The 15,981-nt window shown below is 69.5% G+C and overlaps 1 protein-coding gene across 2 annotated transcripts; it reads left to right on the top strand.

The window, feature by feature from the left end:
* The first annotated feature begins 208 nt into the window (after window positions 1-208).
* Window positions 209-15,350, top strand: SLC6A9 (solute carrier family 6 member 9). 2 transcript variants are annotated; one of them, XM_048059156.2, is made up of 14 exons: window positions 209-387; window positions 2,470-2,608; window positions 10,046-10,202; window positions 10,340-10,471; window positions 11,135-11,387; window positions 11,470-11,602; window positions 11,861-11,995; window positions 12,080-12,183; window positions 12,256-12,493; window positions 12,576-12,710; window positions 12,902-13,001; window positions 13,176-13,276; window positions 13,400-13,570; window positions 13,776-15,350. In XM_048059156.2, the coding sequence occupies exons 2-14, from the start codon at window positions 2,579-2,581 to the stop codon at window positions 13,986-13,988; spliced, it is 1,902 nt and encodes a 633-aa protein (XP_047915113.1). In that variant the 5' UTR covers window positions 209-387; window positions 2,470-2,578; the 3' UTR covers window positions 13,989-15,350. The 2 variants fall into 2 exon arrangements, with proteins under 2 accessions (XP_047915113.1, XP_047915114.2); XM_048059157.2 differs by lacking the exons at window positions 209-387; window positions 2,470-2,608 and adding an exon at window positions 6,510-6,652.
* Window positions 15,351-15,981: the final 631 nt, after the last annotated feature.

The following is a 15,981-nucleotide window of genomic DNA, read 5'->3' as shown; positions in this document are numbered from 1 at the left end:
CATACGTGTGGATGCGTGTGGATGTGTGTACATGCGTGTACATGCGTGTGCACGCGTGTGCACGCTCCCACGCGTGCCCGGCGTGCCCTCCCGCTGCGTGGGCTTCGGGGACGCGGGTGCCGCGGGTACTCCGGTGCCCCCGGTGCCGGTACCGGAGCGGGGCGCTGGGGAGCTCGGCGGCGCGGGAGGCGGAGCGCGGCGGCGGGGGCGAGAGGCGGTGCCAGCCCCCACCGACCTCCAAACTTTCATTAACTCGCCAGCACCGGCGGCGGCGGCACGGCACCGGGCCCGGAGATCACCGCTACCGGCGGCGGCCCGGGGGGAGCGGCGCCACCGGGGACCCGCTCGGAGCCGCGGGAGGGGCCGGGGGGCGGCGGCATGGGCACGGTAAGGGCGAGCACCTCCACCGGCTGCCCGGCCCGGCCCGGCACCGGGGAGGGGGGCACCGGGAAGGGGACACCGGGCAGGGGACACCGGGGCGGCGGCGGCGGCGGGGGGGGATGCGCGGCGCTCCCGCATCTGTTGCGCTCCGGGCGCGGGGGCCGAGCGGGGCCGCCCGGTGCCGTGCCCGGCGATGGGGCCGGGGGCGGCGGGGCCCGGGGAGGCCCGGCCCGGTGCTGTGGAGGGGGGGCCGGCGGTAATTTTCCACGGGCATGTGCCGGGGCGGGGCGGCGGAGCAGCCACCACGTGGCGGCTGATGTAACCCGGGCCCCCCCCGCCGCCGCCGCCGCCGTGCGGCACCGGGCGCATCGCGGGGATGGAGGGGGCGAAGCCGGGCTCGGCTCCCTGCGCCCCCCCCCCCCCGCTGTGCCCGCGGGGATGCCGGCGGAGGAAATGGCTCCGCAGGTGGCATCGGCTCTGCCGGGCACCCCCCGGTGCCACATCCTGCGGGAGAGCACCCGCCGCCTCCTCCTCCTGGGCGCTGCCGTGCCGTGCCGTGCCGTGCCGAGGTGTGGCACGGCGGCGGTGCCACCCGTCACCTGTCAGGGACGAGGCGCTCCGAGCGGTCACGGCATGCCGTGACACCAGGAGGGGCATCCCCTAGCGCCTGTGCCCGGCTGCCTCAGGGGATGCTGCAGATTTGGGCATCCCTGGAGCCCTGCATCCTTCGTGGGCCCCTGCCTGGCTGGGTGCTCGCCTTTGTGCCAGGCAGGGAGCCGCAGCCAGCAGCCGCCGTGCACGCGTGCGGCCTTATCGGTGCCCGGCAGACCCCTGGGGGAGCGGCAGGCCCTCCCGTGGGCGCTTTCCCCTCCCGGGACGGGCAGGTGACGAGTTCCCAAGCCAAATTCAGGGCCACGGGGAGGGCAGCTTTCGGCTTGTTGGCAAGAGGTGTGTGGCGGGGAGGAGGTCTGGCCGCTGGCCCCACGCCCGCCCCCTGTGACAGGTTCCCGTGCCACACAGGGAGCAGGGCTTGTTGTCCTCCCTGTGCAGTGACGACACCTCGTCCCCCCCCCTGGAAATGCAGCCGCTCCCAGGGAGGGGCTTGGCAGTGGGACGCGGTATCTGCGGGCAGCAGCCTGCCTGTGCCGAGGGGCTGCAGCCGGGGCTGGGGGCTTGCCCCGCGTCCCCCGGCCTCCTGCCCTTTATCTCCACCACCCACGCTCCCTCCCGACGCGTGCGGGGCCTCGTGCCCCTCTGCTGATTGCTCCAGACCCACGGCAGCCTGGGGCCCTGGGCCTCCGTCAGGGACCCTTGGCTGGGGGCAGGGGTCCTTTCCCGGCCAGCAAGGGCACCGAGCACCGGTGTGGGATCTGCAAACACCGGTGCTTGCACGGACACGCGACCCGCTGTTTTGCAAGAGCCCCTCTCCCTCCCGGGAGGGAGGAAGGTCAAGCCCAGGTGCCCCCCTGGCCCCAGCAGCCCCAGGCTGGGGCAGGAGCAATGGTCGGGGGGGGCCGCATCCCCCTCCCGTGCCTGATGCAGCAGCACCTGGCCGTGGCGGAGCCCGCTGGCTCGGCCCCCCTGCGCAGCACGTGCACGCGATGCACCGGGGCAGAAGGCAATCGTTTCCCATCTGTGCCCTCCGCGGCAGCTGAGCCCTGAGCTGGCCTCGCTCTGCGCCCAGTCCCGGTGCTGCCGCCCGCTGCGGCCACTTGGGCTCCAGCTCTCGCTGGGGGACGCACGGGGCCCCCCGACGCTCCCGCGGCCCCCGACGCCCACCCGCCGGGCGGCTGGGAGCCAGCTGCCCGCAAGGTCGCCTGTCCACAGCGGGTAAATCTTTAACTGCTTCTTGGGAAACACCTGGGAGCCACCGATTGCATCCGTGCCGGGGGGTTTGGAGATGCTGGAGGGGGTGGGAGCGAGGAGGAGACCCTCAGTGGGACCCCAGGCTGCTCCCCCTTGCCCTGCGGCCAGGTACGGGGCAGCCACCCGCCTGGCACGTCCCCCTGCTGCCCGGATGGAGGGGGAGGCCCGGGGCGGGGACGTGCCCACCCCACCAGTCACGTCCCTCTTGGTTTCTTTGCCCAGCTCGCTCTGCCCCTGGATTGAAGCGTGCGGGTGCCGGTGCCGCAGCCAGCGCGACGGAGAGCCGGGGACCCCGCGGCGGGCAGCCGGGAACGCGCTCCAGCCTCCAGGGATGGCCGATAAGTGCAGCGAGGGGCTGCTGGTGAGTGCCGGGGCGCAGGGACCGGGCTGACCTGGGGGAGCCCCTGTGGTGGACCCAGAGCACCCGATGCAGGGCGAGGGAGCGGGATGCTGCGGCTCCTAAGGGGCTCCGTGGCCACCGGGATGCCTTGCCAGGGTTGTGCCCCCCAGCGCGGTGCCCGGGGTGCCCCTTGATGGAGCCGCCAGCGGTCGCTCGCTCCCGCTGCCCGCGAGGCTCCGGGCGTGGTGTCTCACCGCCTGCAGATGCTATCACCCTGCTCAGGCACGCTGCCTGCTTTATCGCCCGCCCCAGCTCTCCAGGCGAAGGCGGGAAAGCCGTGCAGCTCCTCCACCTTTGCTGGGGTATGGGTACCCCCCTGTGCCGGGTATGAGCTCCTGCAGAGGCAGGGGACGGGGCTGTCACCCTCTGCATCCACCCCTGCTGGCTCTCCCTGGCAGCCGGAGCAATGGGACGGGGGCAGAGGCAGGCACCGACCCCACATCCTCACCAGCGCTGCGTCGTGGGGTGTGCTGCCCTCACCCTGTGCTGCAGGCGGCTTCAGCGCCCTGCGACAGGCAGGCAGGTGCGGTGTCCTCCCGGGGGGGCTGCGGTGGCCCCGTGCTGGTCACTGCTGTACCCTCGCAGATGAGGGGTTTGGGAGCCCGGAGCCCCACTGCCCCGGGCAGCTGCCTCTGTCCTGCAGGTGAGCGCAGGCTGGGCTGGGCTGCTGCCTTTCCCCTATAGGTGGGAACGGAGCTGCGGGGCTGACATGCTCGCCCCCCTCCCCTTCCCGGGGGGCTTCCTGAAATAGCTGCACGCTCCAGCCAGAGGGCCTGGAGCCAGCGCTTCCCTGGGAAGCCGGGAGCCAGGGGAGCGTTGTGCTCCAGCGGGCGCTTCCAGCCCGTGTGTGCACGGCTCCCTCGCTGCCTGTCCCGGTGTGGCCCTGCCGGCCGTGCCCGCGGCGGCACCTGGGCTCCCCTCCTGCCCATGGCAAACAAATTTCCCCACGGTTGGGCTTGGTGAGGTGCTGGGGCCGTTGCCAGGTTCGGCTGGAGCTCTGCCATCCCCGTGCACGCCGTGCCGGTGCCCCTGCGTGTGCGTCGTGTTTGCCACGAGCCCCGCGCGTCCACGCTGCTGCCGTGTCCTTGCCGCAGCCGCAGCACCGGCTGCGGGGAGCCAGGCGCCCAGCGCCCACCTGCTCCCGGTCAATCTTTAACTCGCTTCTCGGAAGGCCCTGCCCAGCCCACCCCGGGGCCAGGGCACACGGGGAGCTGGGGAGGAAGGGGAACCACGGGGGTCTGGCACCCGATGTGCCGGTAACCCTGTCCCGCAGCCCTCTGCTCCCCCGTTTGCAGGGCGAGGGGCACCCCGAGCAGGATGGGCGCAGGGCACAGCGGTGCTGGCAGGGAGCGCGGCAGCATCCTTCATGGGAGCATCCCTGCTCCGGGAGCATCCCTGCGCCAGGCCAGCTGCAAGAGCCCTGGGACGAGGTGTCGCGGGACAGGGCCTTGGCTGCTGAGCTTTCTGGGTCATTGGGGAAGGCAGCTAATCTCCCTGGCCTGCCTCCAGCGCCGTGCAAACAGCCTGGCAAAGCGTGGCCCTTGCCCTGCCCTCTAATCCCTGCCAGCAGGTGCAGTTCCCAAGCCCGACCGAGGTCCCACGGCACAGTCCCTGCGCCCGCCGTCGTGGCCGGGGGGGGTTCGTGGCGGGGCTCGGGGTGCCCGTTTTGGGGAGGACAGAGGTGACGGTTGAGGCTCTCCATCCCCTGGCTCTGTGGTGTGCGGCTGTGCCTCGATTTCCCCACCTGTAGGCCGGGGTCTGCGCCCTCCCGGTGCGACGGGAATGCCATGCGTGTGGATGCCCGTGTAATTCTGTGCCTGCTGACTCCGAACTGCAGGCAGGAGGGGGGGGCACGGTGCCCCCTCCCCTCCCAAACCCAGCAGGGGCCGTGGCGGTGGATGCCCAGCGGGCGCTGGGATGCAGGGGAGCTCCAGGGGCCGGTTCAGTCCCTGTGTGGCCGAGCGGGGGGGATCCGACAGCCTCTCCCTCCCTGTCCTTTAAGGACATTTTGTTTTGTCCCCAGCAGCGTGCTTTGTTTGGGCTCCAGCCGTGCCAGCGGCTCCTGACTCCCAGCCTTGCTTTGCTGGCACGGCCGGGCAGCGTTCGGCCGGGGGGGCGCCCGGCTCAGGTGGGCTCCTGCCATCGCCTGTCCCAGCCCGGGCAGGCACCGCTGGCACCGTGCTCACAGGGATTACAAAGCTGGGGGGGGGCCTGCCTTGTCCCAGACACCCCCAGCAGCGCGGTGCCGCCGGCCCCGGGCAGGGGGGCCAGCAGCGCGAGCAGGAGCTGCGGAAGCGGCTCTTGGCTGCGGGAGCCCTTCCCGGAATAACAAGGGGCAGCGATGGGGGGGCCGGCGGGGGATTTTTCTGCCTGAGCGCTCCGGGAGAATCGTGTCCGCGCCGTGAGAATGGGGCCGGAGAGAGGCAGCCCCGGCGGGAAGCGCCCGGCTAGAGGATGGTGGCACCTGGTAGGTCCCCAGGCGGTGTCCCTGCCCTGGGCGCCCTGCAGCCCTGCTTGGGGACGGGGTGTTGGGGGCTGTAGGGTCGGGAATGATGCTCCCAGAGCCAGAGCACGCAGGGACTGGGGAGCTGGGAGAGCTCAGGGTCCTGCTGCAGGACGCTGTGCCCGGGGAAGGACATCTGGTGGTGGCGTGGTGGTGGCCCAAGCAAGGCGGTGCAGTGAGCCAGGCCGCGGAGGGATGCAAATGGGCACCTTGTAGGGTGTCGGGGCGCAGGGCTGCACGTGGAGCAGGGCTGGAGGGCTTGGCGCCGTCACCCTGTCCCTGCCACTGGGGCTGGCACGAGGGGGAGGCTGCGTGTCCCAGGGGGGGCACAGCTTGGTGCTGCTGCCCCGTGCCCTGGGAGCATCCCGGGCGGCCGGTGCAGGAGGGGACAGGGATGGGGACGAGCGCTGGGTGCCGGTGTGGGAAAGCCGAGCGCCCGCCCCGCACACGTGAACGGCACACGTGTGCGCCCGCAGCGCCGCTGCCCGGACCCCAGATGGTCTCCCGAAAGCGCCGGCCTGTCCCCCCGCCCTCGGTGCTCCATCACGCCTCGCTGGCGCTTTGGCCGCGCTCCCCAGCCGGGGCACGGGGCTGGGAGCAGCTGGGGCACCCCGAGCCTTGCTGGGGGGCTCCCTGCCTCTGCCTTCCCACGGGACACGGTGCCGTACCGGGGGTCCCAGCCCACGTTGGGCAGGGGGATGAGGGTGAGAGCGGCGAGGTTGGGGGTGTCCGGGCGGAGGGGGACTGGCAGCGCAGCCCTCCTGCCAGGCAGATGGTCCCCCCGCGGGGCTGTGACCTTGCGATGACTGCCGTGGATCCCTGTGATGCCCAGCGGCTTGGCTGACGTCAGGGCGAGGTGGCATGGGACCAGGCTGGGGATGTGCCACCGGGCAGGCTCGTCCCAGCGCCCCCGTCCCCATATCGGGCCGTGCCAGGTCCCAGCAGTGCTCAAACACCCGGGTTGGGGTCGGCTGTGCGAGGCTGGGCAGCGTCATGGGTGATGGCAATGGGGCAGGAAGACATTGGCGGGGCTGGGGGCATGGGAACGGGACAGCACGTGGGGGACAACAAGGGGACGCTGCCCTCTGCCAGGCTCCAGTGTGGGAAGGAGCCAGGGGCAGCAGGGGCAGGATGAGTCCCGCAGGGAGGGCAGCGCTGCCCGCCGGAGCGTGCGGGGCTGCAAACAGCTGGACCCCGCTAATGAGGCCTCATTAAGCGGGATGTGAGCTGTGCCAGGGCTCAGCGCAATGCAGCCCCCCCCCTGCCTGTCCCTGCTGGGAAGGGGGGGGACACACACACCTTGCTGGCGGGGGCACGGCTTGTGGGGCGAAGGGGCCGGGCCGGGAAGGGGCGCGATGCCAAGCCCCGGAGGCAGCGGGCGGGCAGCTGCCGCCGCGCGGGACCCAGCGGTGCCAATGAAGCCGGGGACGCACGGAGCCGGCCAGCCTGGCCCCCCGGGGCGCAGCCGTGGGCAGCCGGGCCCCCCCCGGCCCCGCCAGCAGGTCAGTGGGGTGGCGAGAGCTGGGTCCGGGGGGCTGCGGCATGGGGCCGGGGTGGCGGTGGCCGTGCCAGCGCTGTCCCCTGCTGCTGGGGCTCTCCGAGGTGCTTTGTGCCAGCTCCGGGGTGAGGCTCTGCGGGGCTGAAGCACGGCCACGGCTCTGTAGGGCCCCCTGAGGCTCCCTGCCCAGCGGGGACGTGGGGTGCTGCAGGGGAGGAGGGCGTCCCTGGAGGTACCCGAGTGTGGACCCCCCTGCCCGGGCTGGAGCTCGCAGCGCTGCCCCATGGACCCTCCTGTGGGGCACAGCCCCCATCCAGCCCCCCCCCCGCCACCTCTACCTCCAGCCCCACTGTGGCCCCAGCTGGGTTGGGAGCAGGAAGGGTTTGCTCGAGCCTGGGGGTTGTGTTTTGGTGCTGTTCACTCTGAGACCTACTGATGGCCAGAGGGGTGTGCGGTGCTCAGTGCCGCAGCTCACACCCCCCTTCTTCCCCTCTTCCCACGGCACCCAGGAGCCTCGGCCAGCTGGAAGAGCAGCAGACACCCCCCCCTCCCTCCCCGTGACCCCGTCCCCATCGCTGGGGACCCCTCTCCAAGTCATCCCATCCCTGGGGGCCGCCCTGCTCGTCCTGGGGGAAGCCCTGGGAAAGGATTTCTTTGGGAAACAAATAATCAGCATCTATTTATACCTACTGGAGGCCTCCGCCTTGCCCAGCCCCACATCGCCACGGCGAGGAGCAGCGATGCGATGTCAGGCTGATGACATCAGGGGTGACCGTCACCCTGCCGCGGCATCTTTTTTTTTGGGGGGGGGTAAACAAGAATGGGGTCCCCACACGAAATGGATGAGGCTGATGTCCCATAGGGTGCTTCTGCTGGACTGGAATACCCCCGGGGGGGGCAATTTAACAAGGGCCTCCCCCCCTTGTCCATGCTGGAGACACAGTGGGGGTCCCCAGGTGCTCTCCCTCCACTCACCCCACAGGGACGTGTCCGTCCCCCCCCCCAGCCATCAGCTTCCCAGGCATAAATCAGGGGGAGGGGACGGTCCCTTGGGGAAGTGGGGGGCATCCGGGCACCCCGGCCAAGCTGCCATTGTGCGAGGCAGCGCTGCTTAGCATGAGAAAGGCTCCGGTGCCAGGCGCCCGTGATGGATGGTGCCTGCGCCGCGGGACCCGGGGATGCTTTGGCTGTGTGGTAGGGTCCTGGGGAGGAAGGGTGCCCTGTGCACCCCAAACGTCCCCAAAAGGGGACGTTTGGGGTGCACAGGGCACCCTTCCTCCCCGTTATGCTTGCACCTGGAGCTGCACGTGCGTGGAAAATTTGGGGGAATTGGGGCAGCGTGCTGCATCCTTGCAGCCCAGCTCTGCCTTGTGTTAAGTCCCGGCCCCCACAACACGAAGCAGGGTGGGGGGCTCGTCTCCCAGGCGCTTGGGTTCCCCCCCTTTTTTGCCATGCAGCTGGGTGGTTAATGAGTGTAAAGGACGGGGCGACCTTCCCGGATTGGGGGGGGGGGGGATTGTAGCGGGCTGATGGGTGAGCATGCGAGCGTGTGCACACGTGTGCGTGCTTGGGCACACATGTGGCTGTCCCCTTACTGGGGACACGCGTGCCTAAGCCCTGTGCCGCAGTGTGGGATGCCAGAGGACCGGCGCTCTCAGTGCTCTGCTGCCAGGTGCCTCAGAATTGGGGTGCCCCATGGAGGCAGCAAGTGAGGCCGTGATGCCTCTGGGCTCACCCGAGCAGAGGGAGAGGGGTGGCCCCCAGCTTCAGGATAGGGTTGGGGTCCCCTCTGGGCTCTTGGGGCTCCAGGCTGCGTTGGGGTCATGCGGTGCCCCCCAAAAAACCCTTCTCAGGGAGGCTGGAGTGCCGTCCCCCCACCCGCCAGCCGTGCTGCTTATTAGGCTGAGCGGGAGCCTCGTTAGTGCAAGCATCTCGGCAGCTTTATCGGGGGCTTCCCGATGGGATCAGCCTGCACGAGCGCACCCCAAGGTGGGGACATCGCCAGCATCACCCCCACACCCTGGGGACCCCTCCACCCCACAAGAAGAGGCTGTGCCCCGGGGCAGACCAGGATCCCCCACCTAGTGCCAGCGGGGGATGCGGGGGACACGCGAGGGGGACGAGGGGTGGTCCTGGGGGCTGGGCAGGGGCACCCATGGGTGCTGGGAGAGTCAGGATGCTGCGGGCTCATTTTCCACGCACCCTTTCCCTGTGGGGTCTGGCAGAGACACCCCCGTACCCCGGCTGGGCATGGCCAGTGTATTGCCACGTATTGCCCCTACAGCCCCTATATCCCAACCCAAATCCCCCCCCAGACCCCCGCTGTGCGTCCCGCTGACCCCGCCGCCCCCCCCCGCCGCCCCCGGCGCGTGCGGGCCCCGCTTCGCAGCAGATGGCTTTGTTTGGCAGCGCGGTGCCGGAGTCGCCGGGCATCACGTCCCGGCTGCGCCGGCCCTAATCGAATGACACGGTTTGGTGCACCGCGCCTGCTGCCCGCGCCCCGCCGGCGTCAGCAGATCCGGAGCGACGGCTCCTGATGGCGGCCCCGCTCGCTCGGCCGTCGCGGGGGGCACGGGCAATGCCAGCAGCTCCCCAAAATATCACTTGCCCCTGGCCCGGAGCTGGGCAGCTTCTCAGTGAGCTCAGCATGAGCCCGGGGCCACCCTGGGACAGGGCCGCGGGGTGGCGGGTGCCATCTGCGCCTGGGGGTGACCGGCACCCGTCCCCTTTGTTGTCGTCCCCGGTGTGAGCGCGCATTGTGCCGCGGCCTGCACAAAGCGCCCATTCTTGCCCCCCAGCCCTCCCTGCGTTAAGGGATGATGGGCACAGGGGCTGTCCCCCGGGGGGGGGGGGGTTCCCACCTGCACAGGAAGGCTCAGGACCCCTGCCACCGCAGGACACCTTTCCTGGGGTGGGGGGGACCCCTGCTTGATCCCATCACTGCACCCCACTCCCCATCCCGGGGCACCCACCCCAGGGCACAGCCTGGGGGGCCGGGGGTCTGGTGGTTCCCCCCCCGGCTGCGGGCAGTGGCCACCCAGCGGGGCCCCTTTTGCTGGGCGCAAGGGGTGGGGGAACGGGAACAGAGGCCCCTTTGTGCTCGGGCGCCCGAGCCTGCTTTGTATGACTTGCAGGCTCTTCCTTCTCTGCAGCCGGGCTCCGGGGAGAGCTATTCATCAGGGCTGGCGTGGGGCGGGGGGGCTGCCAGCGCTGCCTCCCCTCTCCTTGGCACTGCGCGTGCACGGTGGGGGGGTGCTGGCGCAGGGCAACCCAGCCTGGGGAGGGATGGGGCAGGATGCAGGGGACCGCCCGGCCCCGCTCGGTGGCTGTCACCCCTCCGATGGGCCCGGCGGGGGTGTTCCCCCCGGCTGAGGCACCCCGCCGCATCTCTCCGCAGAACGGCGCCGTGCCCGGGGAGCGGGGCAAGCAGGACAAGAGCGTCAAGCGCGGCAACTGGGGCAACCAGATCGAGTTCGTGCTGACCAGCGTGGGCTACGCCGTGGGGCTGGGCAACGTCTGGCGCTTCCCGTACCTCTGCTACCGCAATGGGGGAGGTGGGTGTCGGGGGAATGGGGGTGAGGGGGGGCCCGGGGTGGGGATGGGGGCGTGCGCCCTGCTCCTGAGCTGTGCCGGGGGCACGGCCGTGTGCGGGGCTGCTGCCCGCTCACACCTTGTGGTTCCTGCCCGCCAGGTGCCTTCATGTTCCCCTACTTCATCATGCTGGTGTTCTGCGGCATCCCCCTCTTCTTCATGGAGCTCTCCTTTGGGCAGTTTGCCAGCCAGGGCTGCCTTGGCGTCTGGAGGGTCAGCCCCATGTTCAAAGGTAAGGGGCTGCCCGTCCCCACACCGGCACGGGGCGCACACCCACGCTCCTGATGTGTCCCCCTGCACACGCCTCCGGCATGTTGTGCAGCCCTGCACAGGCATGTGCTGCTTGCACAGCCCTGCATGCCTTGCACACGCACTGCCTGTGCACGCACACACTGCTCACGTTGCGCAGGTCCCCTGTGTGCACCCCCCGCCAGGACGTGCTGCACCCCCCGCACGCATCCCTGCACACCCCACGCGTGCCCTGCACGCTCCCCTCCTGCAGCACGATGTACGCCCCTGCCCTGGCATCCAGTGCTTGCATTACACACGCATCCCTGCACATGCCACATGTGTCCCCCGCAGAGGTCATTCAGGCCACCGTGGTGTGCTCAACCTAGGTGTATTTCCTTCTCCTCTGTCACCAAGTCCTTGCAACCCCAAAGTCACCATGGCCATGCAAGGAGAGCCCCCAGCCCCGTGGTTCTCCAGGCCTGCAGACCCCAAGGGCTCACCCGCAGTCCTGCGAGCCACGCACCCCGTTTGCCCTAAGGAGGACCCCGTGCACAGCAGGGGGCTGAGCCCTGCATGCTCATTGCCCTGGTGCCGCCCGACCCCGAGCCGCGAGACCCGCACTGCCCGCGCCGCGCCGCTCACCCCTCCCCGGTGCTGTTCCCAGGCGTGGGCTACGGGATGATGGTGGTGTCCACGTACATCGGGATCTACTACAACGTGGTGATCTGTATTGCCTTCTACTACTTCTTTGTGTCCATGACGCGCGTGCTGCCCTGGACGTACTGCAGCAACGCCTGGAACACGCCCGACTGCGTGGGGGTGCTGGACGGGAACCTCTCCAGCCACGCCACCGTCAACCTCACCCACCTCCTCAACGCCACCCAGAAGCGCACCAGCCCCAGCAAGGAGTACTGGAGGTACTGGGGGAGGGACAGGGAGGTATGGGGGGGGCGGCGGTGGCGGGTCCCCGCTGATGCTTGCCATCCCCCCCCGGCGCAGGAGGTACGTGCTCAACCTGTCGGATGACATCGGGAACCTGGGCGAGGTGCGCCTGCCGCTCCTGGGCTGCCTCGGCGTCTCCTGGGTCGTCGTCTTCCTCTGCCTCATCAAGGGCGTCAAGTCCTCGGGGAAGGTACCCGCGTGCCCCGGCTCCAGGCCATGCCCCCTTCTGGGTGGCCACGCCCCCTTCTGGGTGGCCACGCCCATTGTATATCTGCCGTGCCCCTTCTGTATATAGCCATGCCCCCTGTAGGCATAGCTCCTCCCCTACTGGTAATGCCCCTCCCACTATGGCCATGGCCATGCCCCCCCTGGTTATAGCCCCGCCCCCCGCCCCAATAGCCACGCCCCCTTTCCTCGTGGCCCCGCCCACCGAGCCCCGCCCCCGCAGGTGGTGTATTTCACGGCCACCTTCCCCTACGTGGTGCTCACCATCCTCTTCGTGCGCGGCATCACGCTGGAGGGGGCCCTCACCGGCATCATGTACTACCTGACGCCCCAGTGGGACAAGATCCTCGACGCCAAGGTGAGCGGGGACGAGGGGACCGGAGGGGACCGGGAGGGACCGGGGGGGACGTGGCGCACGGCGCTGACCCCGTCCTTGGCGCAGGTATGGGGTGATGCGGCCTCGCAGATCTTCTACTCGCTGGGCTGCGCCTGGGGTGGCCTCATCACCATGGCCTCCTACAACAAGTTCCACAACAACTGCTATCGGTGAGTGCCCAGCCGTGCCCCCCACGCCGCTCCCTGGCCCCACCGCCGGCCCTGACCTGTCTCTCCCCGCAGGGACAGCATCATCATCAGCATCACCAACTGCGCCACCAGCGTCTACGCCGGCTTCGTCATCTTCTCCATCCTGGGCTTCATGGCCAACCACCTGGGCGTGGATATCTCCAAGGTGGCCGACCACGGCCCTGGCCTGGCCTTCGTCGCCTACCCGGAGGCCCTCACCCTGCTGCCCATCTCCCCCCTCTGGTCCATCCTCTTCTTCTTCATGCTCATCCTCCTGGGGCTGGGCACTCAGGTAGGGCACGGTGGGGTGGGGACAGGGAGGTGACATGATGGGGCTGAGGCTGACGTGCTGCCCCCCTCCGCCCCGAGTGCAGTTCTGCCTGCTGGAGACGCTGGTGACGGCCATCGTGGACGAGGTGGGCAACGAGTGGATCATCCGCAGGAAGACCTTCGTGACGCTGGGGGTGGCTGTGGCGGGCTTCCTGCTGGGCATCCCGCTCACCACCCAGGTAGGGCACCCCGGGGTGCTGACGGGGATGGTGGGCGGGGACCTGTACCATTGTAATGGCAACCACTGTCATTGCCATTGTCATTGATCCATCACTGCCATGCCAACTATGGTGGCATCCGGGCTGGGTGCTGCCGCGGTGGCCCCGGTGCACGGACCAGGGCTGCCACGCCAACAGGGTCCCTCTCGCAGGCAGGCATCTACTGGCTCCTGCTGATGGACAACTACGCCGCCAGCTTCTCCCTGGTCATCATCTCCTGCATCATGTGCGTCGCCATCATGTACATCTACGGTAGGTGCCCCCGCGGTGGGGCGGGGGGCGTGGGGACTTGTGGCCAGTTGGTGGCTGGCTGCTGGAGGCAGGCAAGGCCGTTGGCCAACAACCAACGGGCATGCGGGTCCCACCACGGTGGGTGGCGGGGGGCTTGTTTTCCTGCCGGGGCTGACGGCCACCTGTCCCCAACAGGGCACCGCAACTACTTCAAGGACATTGAGATGATGCTGGGCTTCCCGCCCCCCTTCTTCTTCCAGATCTGCTGGCGCTTCATCTCGCCCGCCATCATCTTTGTGAGCATCGCGAGCAGGGGGCACGGGGCCGTGGGAGGTGGGGGCACGGGGCGGGCAGTTGCGGGCAGGGGACAGAGCAGGCTGGCTGCTCCCCACCGGCTGATCCTGCCTGTACCTCCCCAGTTCATCCTGGTCTTCACAGTGATCCAGTACCGGCCCATCTCCTACAACGACTACGTCTACCCCACCTGGGCCATCAGCATCGGTTTCCTCATGGCGCTCTCCTCCGTCATCTGCATCCCCATCTACGCCATCTACAAAGTGTGCCGCTCCGAGGGGGACACGCTGCTGGAGGTGGGTGGTCAGGGCCAGCCCCCACGTCCCAGCCGGGGGTTACCACGAGACTGTCCCCTACCCCGGGGTTGTCGGCATTGGGCCACCTGCAGACAGCATCCATGGGACGTCCCATCCCCTGGGAGCTGCTGGCGTGGTGGGGTGGCCAGGGCAGGGTGTGACGGCGGGCACTGACCCTGTCCCCCCACCATCTCCCTCTCTCTAGCGCTTGAAAAACGCTACCAAGGCGAGCAAGGACTGGGGCCCGGCGCTGCCAGAGCACCGCAGCGGGCGCTACGCCCCAGCGTTCAGCCCCTCCACCGAGTCCAACCTGGAGGTGCAGCCCCTGCACCCGGAGAAGGCGCAGAGCGAGGCCGCGGCCGCGTCCCCCGTGCAGGGCAGCAACGGCTTGGCCCACAGCCAGGACTCCAGACTGTGACCCCCCGCCGTCCCCGCACCCCCTCTAACCCCTCCCGCGCGGTGACACTTTCGCACCTTCCGCTGGCGGAGCCTGGCTCCGGGCCGCACCGGACGGCGGGGGGCTCTCAGCGCCCGTCCCCGAGACCCCCCGACCTCCTCTCCGGTTAACCCCGTCCCCCCCCCCGTGGCGTTTGTTAACCCTCAAGTTTACGGTAACCTTCGTGCGCGACGCTGGGACACGAGAGGAGGGGGGGCACAGCCCCGGGAGGGCCAGGAGCCAGAGGCACTTTGCAGGGGACCTGCCCCGTGGGGACTGGCACCCTCGGGCCGCGCAGATGGAGAGGGCACCGGGGCACTTACTGGGGTGCCGCCTGCCCCGGAACAGGGCACAGACCTCCCGGGCTCGGTCCCACGGGACCGTGGTGGCAAGGGGTGACGCTGCAGGGAACCCCCAGCCTCGGCTGGGTGGCCACGTGCAGGGACAGCACCCGGGGCACGGGGTGGGCAACGGGGTGAGGGCGCTGCCCGCGCCAGCACAAGGCACAAGCACAAGCACTTAGGCACGCGTGCACGTGGGCACACGCACCCCCACGCACGCGGGCACGCACACTCGGTAACCACGGGCGCGCCGTGCGGGTGCTCGCACCCACAGCCCGCACACCCCCCGGTACGTGCAGCGTCCCCATGCCCCCCTGTGCTGGGGGCTGCGGGTGCCCACCTGGGTGGTGGCATGGGCACCTGGCGTCCCCGATGGCCTGGCATGGGCGGGGGAGGAAACCTTCCATGGTGCTAAGGGGGAGCAGGAAGGACTGGCCCCCAGCTGCTGCTAGCAAGAGGTACCAGGGGAGATGGGAGGGCTGAGGCAGCCCGCTCGCTCCGAGCCATCTGGGTACGTTTTGTCCCCAAGCAGTATTAGTGGAGCAGGATGCACTGGCAAGGCCGGGCGGTTTTTTTCAATCTGTCTTCCAGCTACAGCCGAGGGGGCCGTAGCTCTCGGTTTTGGGGTGGGGAGGACGGGACCCTTCCCACCCCGAGGCTCCCCTGCCAGCCAGCACCGCGCTCCCTGTGCCGGAGCCCCGAGGCTCACGCAGGGACGTGGGGGATGGCGCGGCGGGGACACGCTGAGGGGCAGCAGGGTGCTGAGCCCCGGCAAGGACGTTCCAGCCCCCGTGGCCCCATCCCGAGCCCCCCGTGCGACGTGGCGGAGAGGCGCAGTTTCCCGCATGGTGCCCGTGCCCTGCCCCATGTGTCACGACGCTACTGTTCACCTCTAATTGTTAGCAATAACGCGCGCGTCCCTGGGTAGCGCTGCCTGTGCCAGTGTCTCTCCCGGTGTAGACTTCTAAAGTATCCTAGGTTTTAATGAGATTTATATTCCTGAGTCCGTGTTCCGCTGTGCCCTTTTTTGGGGACCCGGGGAGGGGGACAGCAAGGGATAATTTCCCCCGGGTGAATCATTTCCCCCATGGATGCCCAGCACTGGCTCTGAGCAGGCAGGATGGGCCCTGGGGATGCTCCTCACCCTTGTGCTGTTCACACCTATAAAACCCAGGTGGAGCTATGCCAGAGAATGGAGGATGGGGACTTTTGTCCTTGGGGGGCACTATCCCTGAGCAGAGAAGGCACCTGGCCCTGGCTGGGGCTGGGCCCTTTGTAGGGCAGGATCTGCCTGCGCTGGCCCAGGGCTGGCTGAGGAGGGGGCAGCTCCCAGGATGGGGAGTGCAGGCAGGGGGGGACATGGTGGCCTTGTCGTGGGAGGCAGCGTGGCTGCCTGGTCAATCCCTTTGCATGAGGGCCTGCACCCTCCACAGGGCTCCATCGCACCGAGGGGCAGCAGGGACAGCACGTGGAGCCCCCCTGCAGCCACCAAGGGGCTTCTCGGGCGCAGGGGGGACCTGCAAGGTAAGGCTGGGGGTGCCCAGGACACCCACTGGCTTGAGCACCAGGGCAGGGAGCACTGCGGTGTCCCCAGGGCAATATTGTGCCAGGGCTTGTGCTGTCCCCAGACACCC

Source organism: Anser cygnoides, chromosome 8 (genome assembly GCF_040182565.1).
Source record: "Anser cygnoides isolate HZ-2024a breed goose chromosome 8, Taihu_goose_T2T_genome, whole genome shotgun sequence".
Classification (NCBI taxonomy): domain Eukaryota; kingdom Metazoa; phylum Chordata; class Aves; order Anseriformes; family Anatidae; genus Anser; species Anser cygnoides.
The sequence above is the reverse complement of the archived record's forward strand: the minus strand, read 5'-3'. Positions and strand labels throughout refer to the sequence as shown.

Coding starts and splice junctions, on each gene's coding strand:
- SLC6A9 (XM_048059157.2), top strand. CDS start 6,566: ATGAAGCCGGGGACGCACGGAGCCGGCCAGCCTGGCCCCCCGGGGCGC. Junction 10,472..11,134: donor GGTCAGCCCCATGTTCAAAG/GTAAGGGGCTGC, acceptor TGCTGTTCCCAG/GCGTGGGCTACGGGATGATG. Junction 13,002..13,175: donor CGCCATCATGTACATCTACG/GTAGGTGCCCCC, acceptor TGTCCCCAACAG/GGCACCGCAACTACTTCAAG.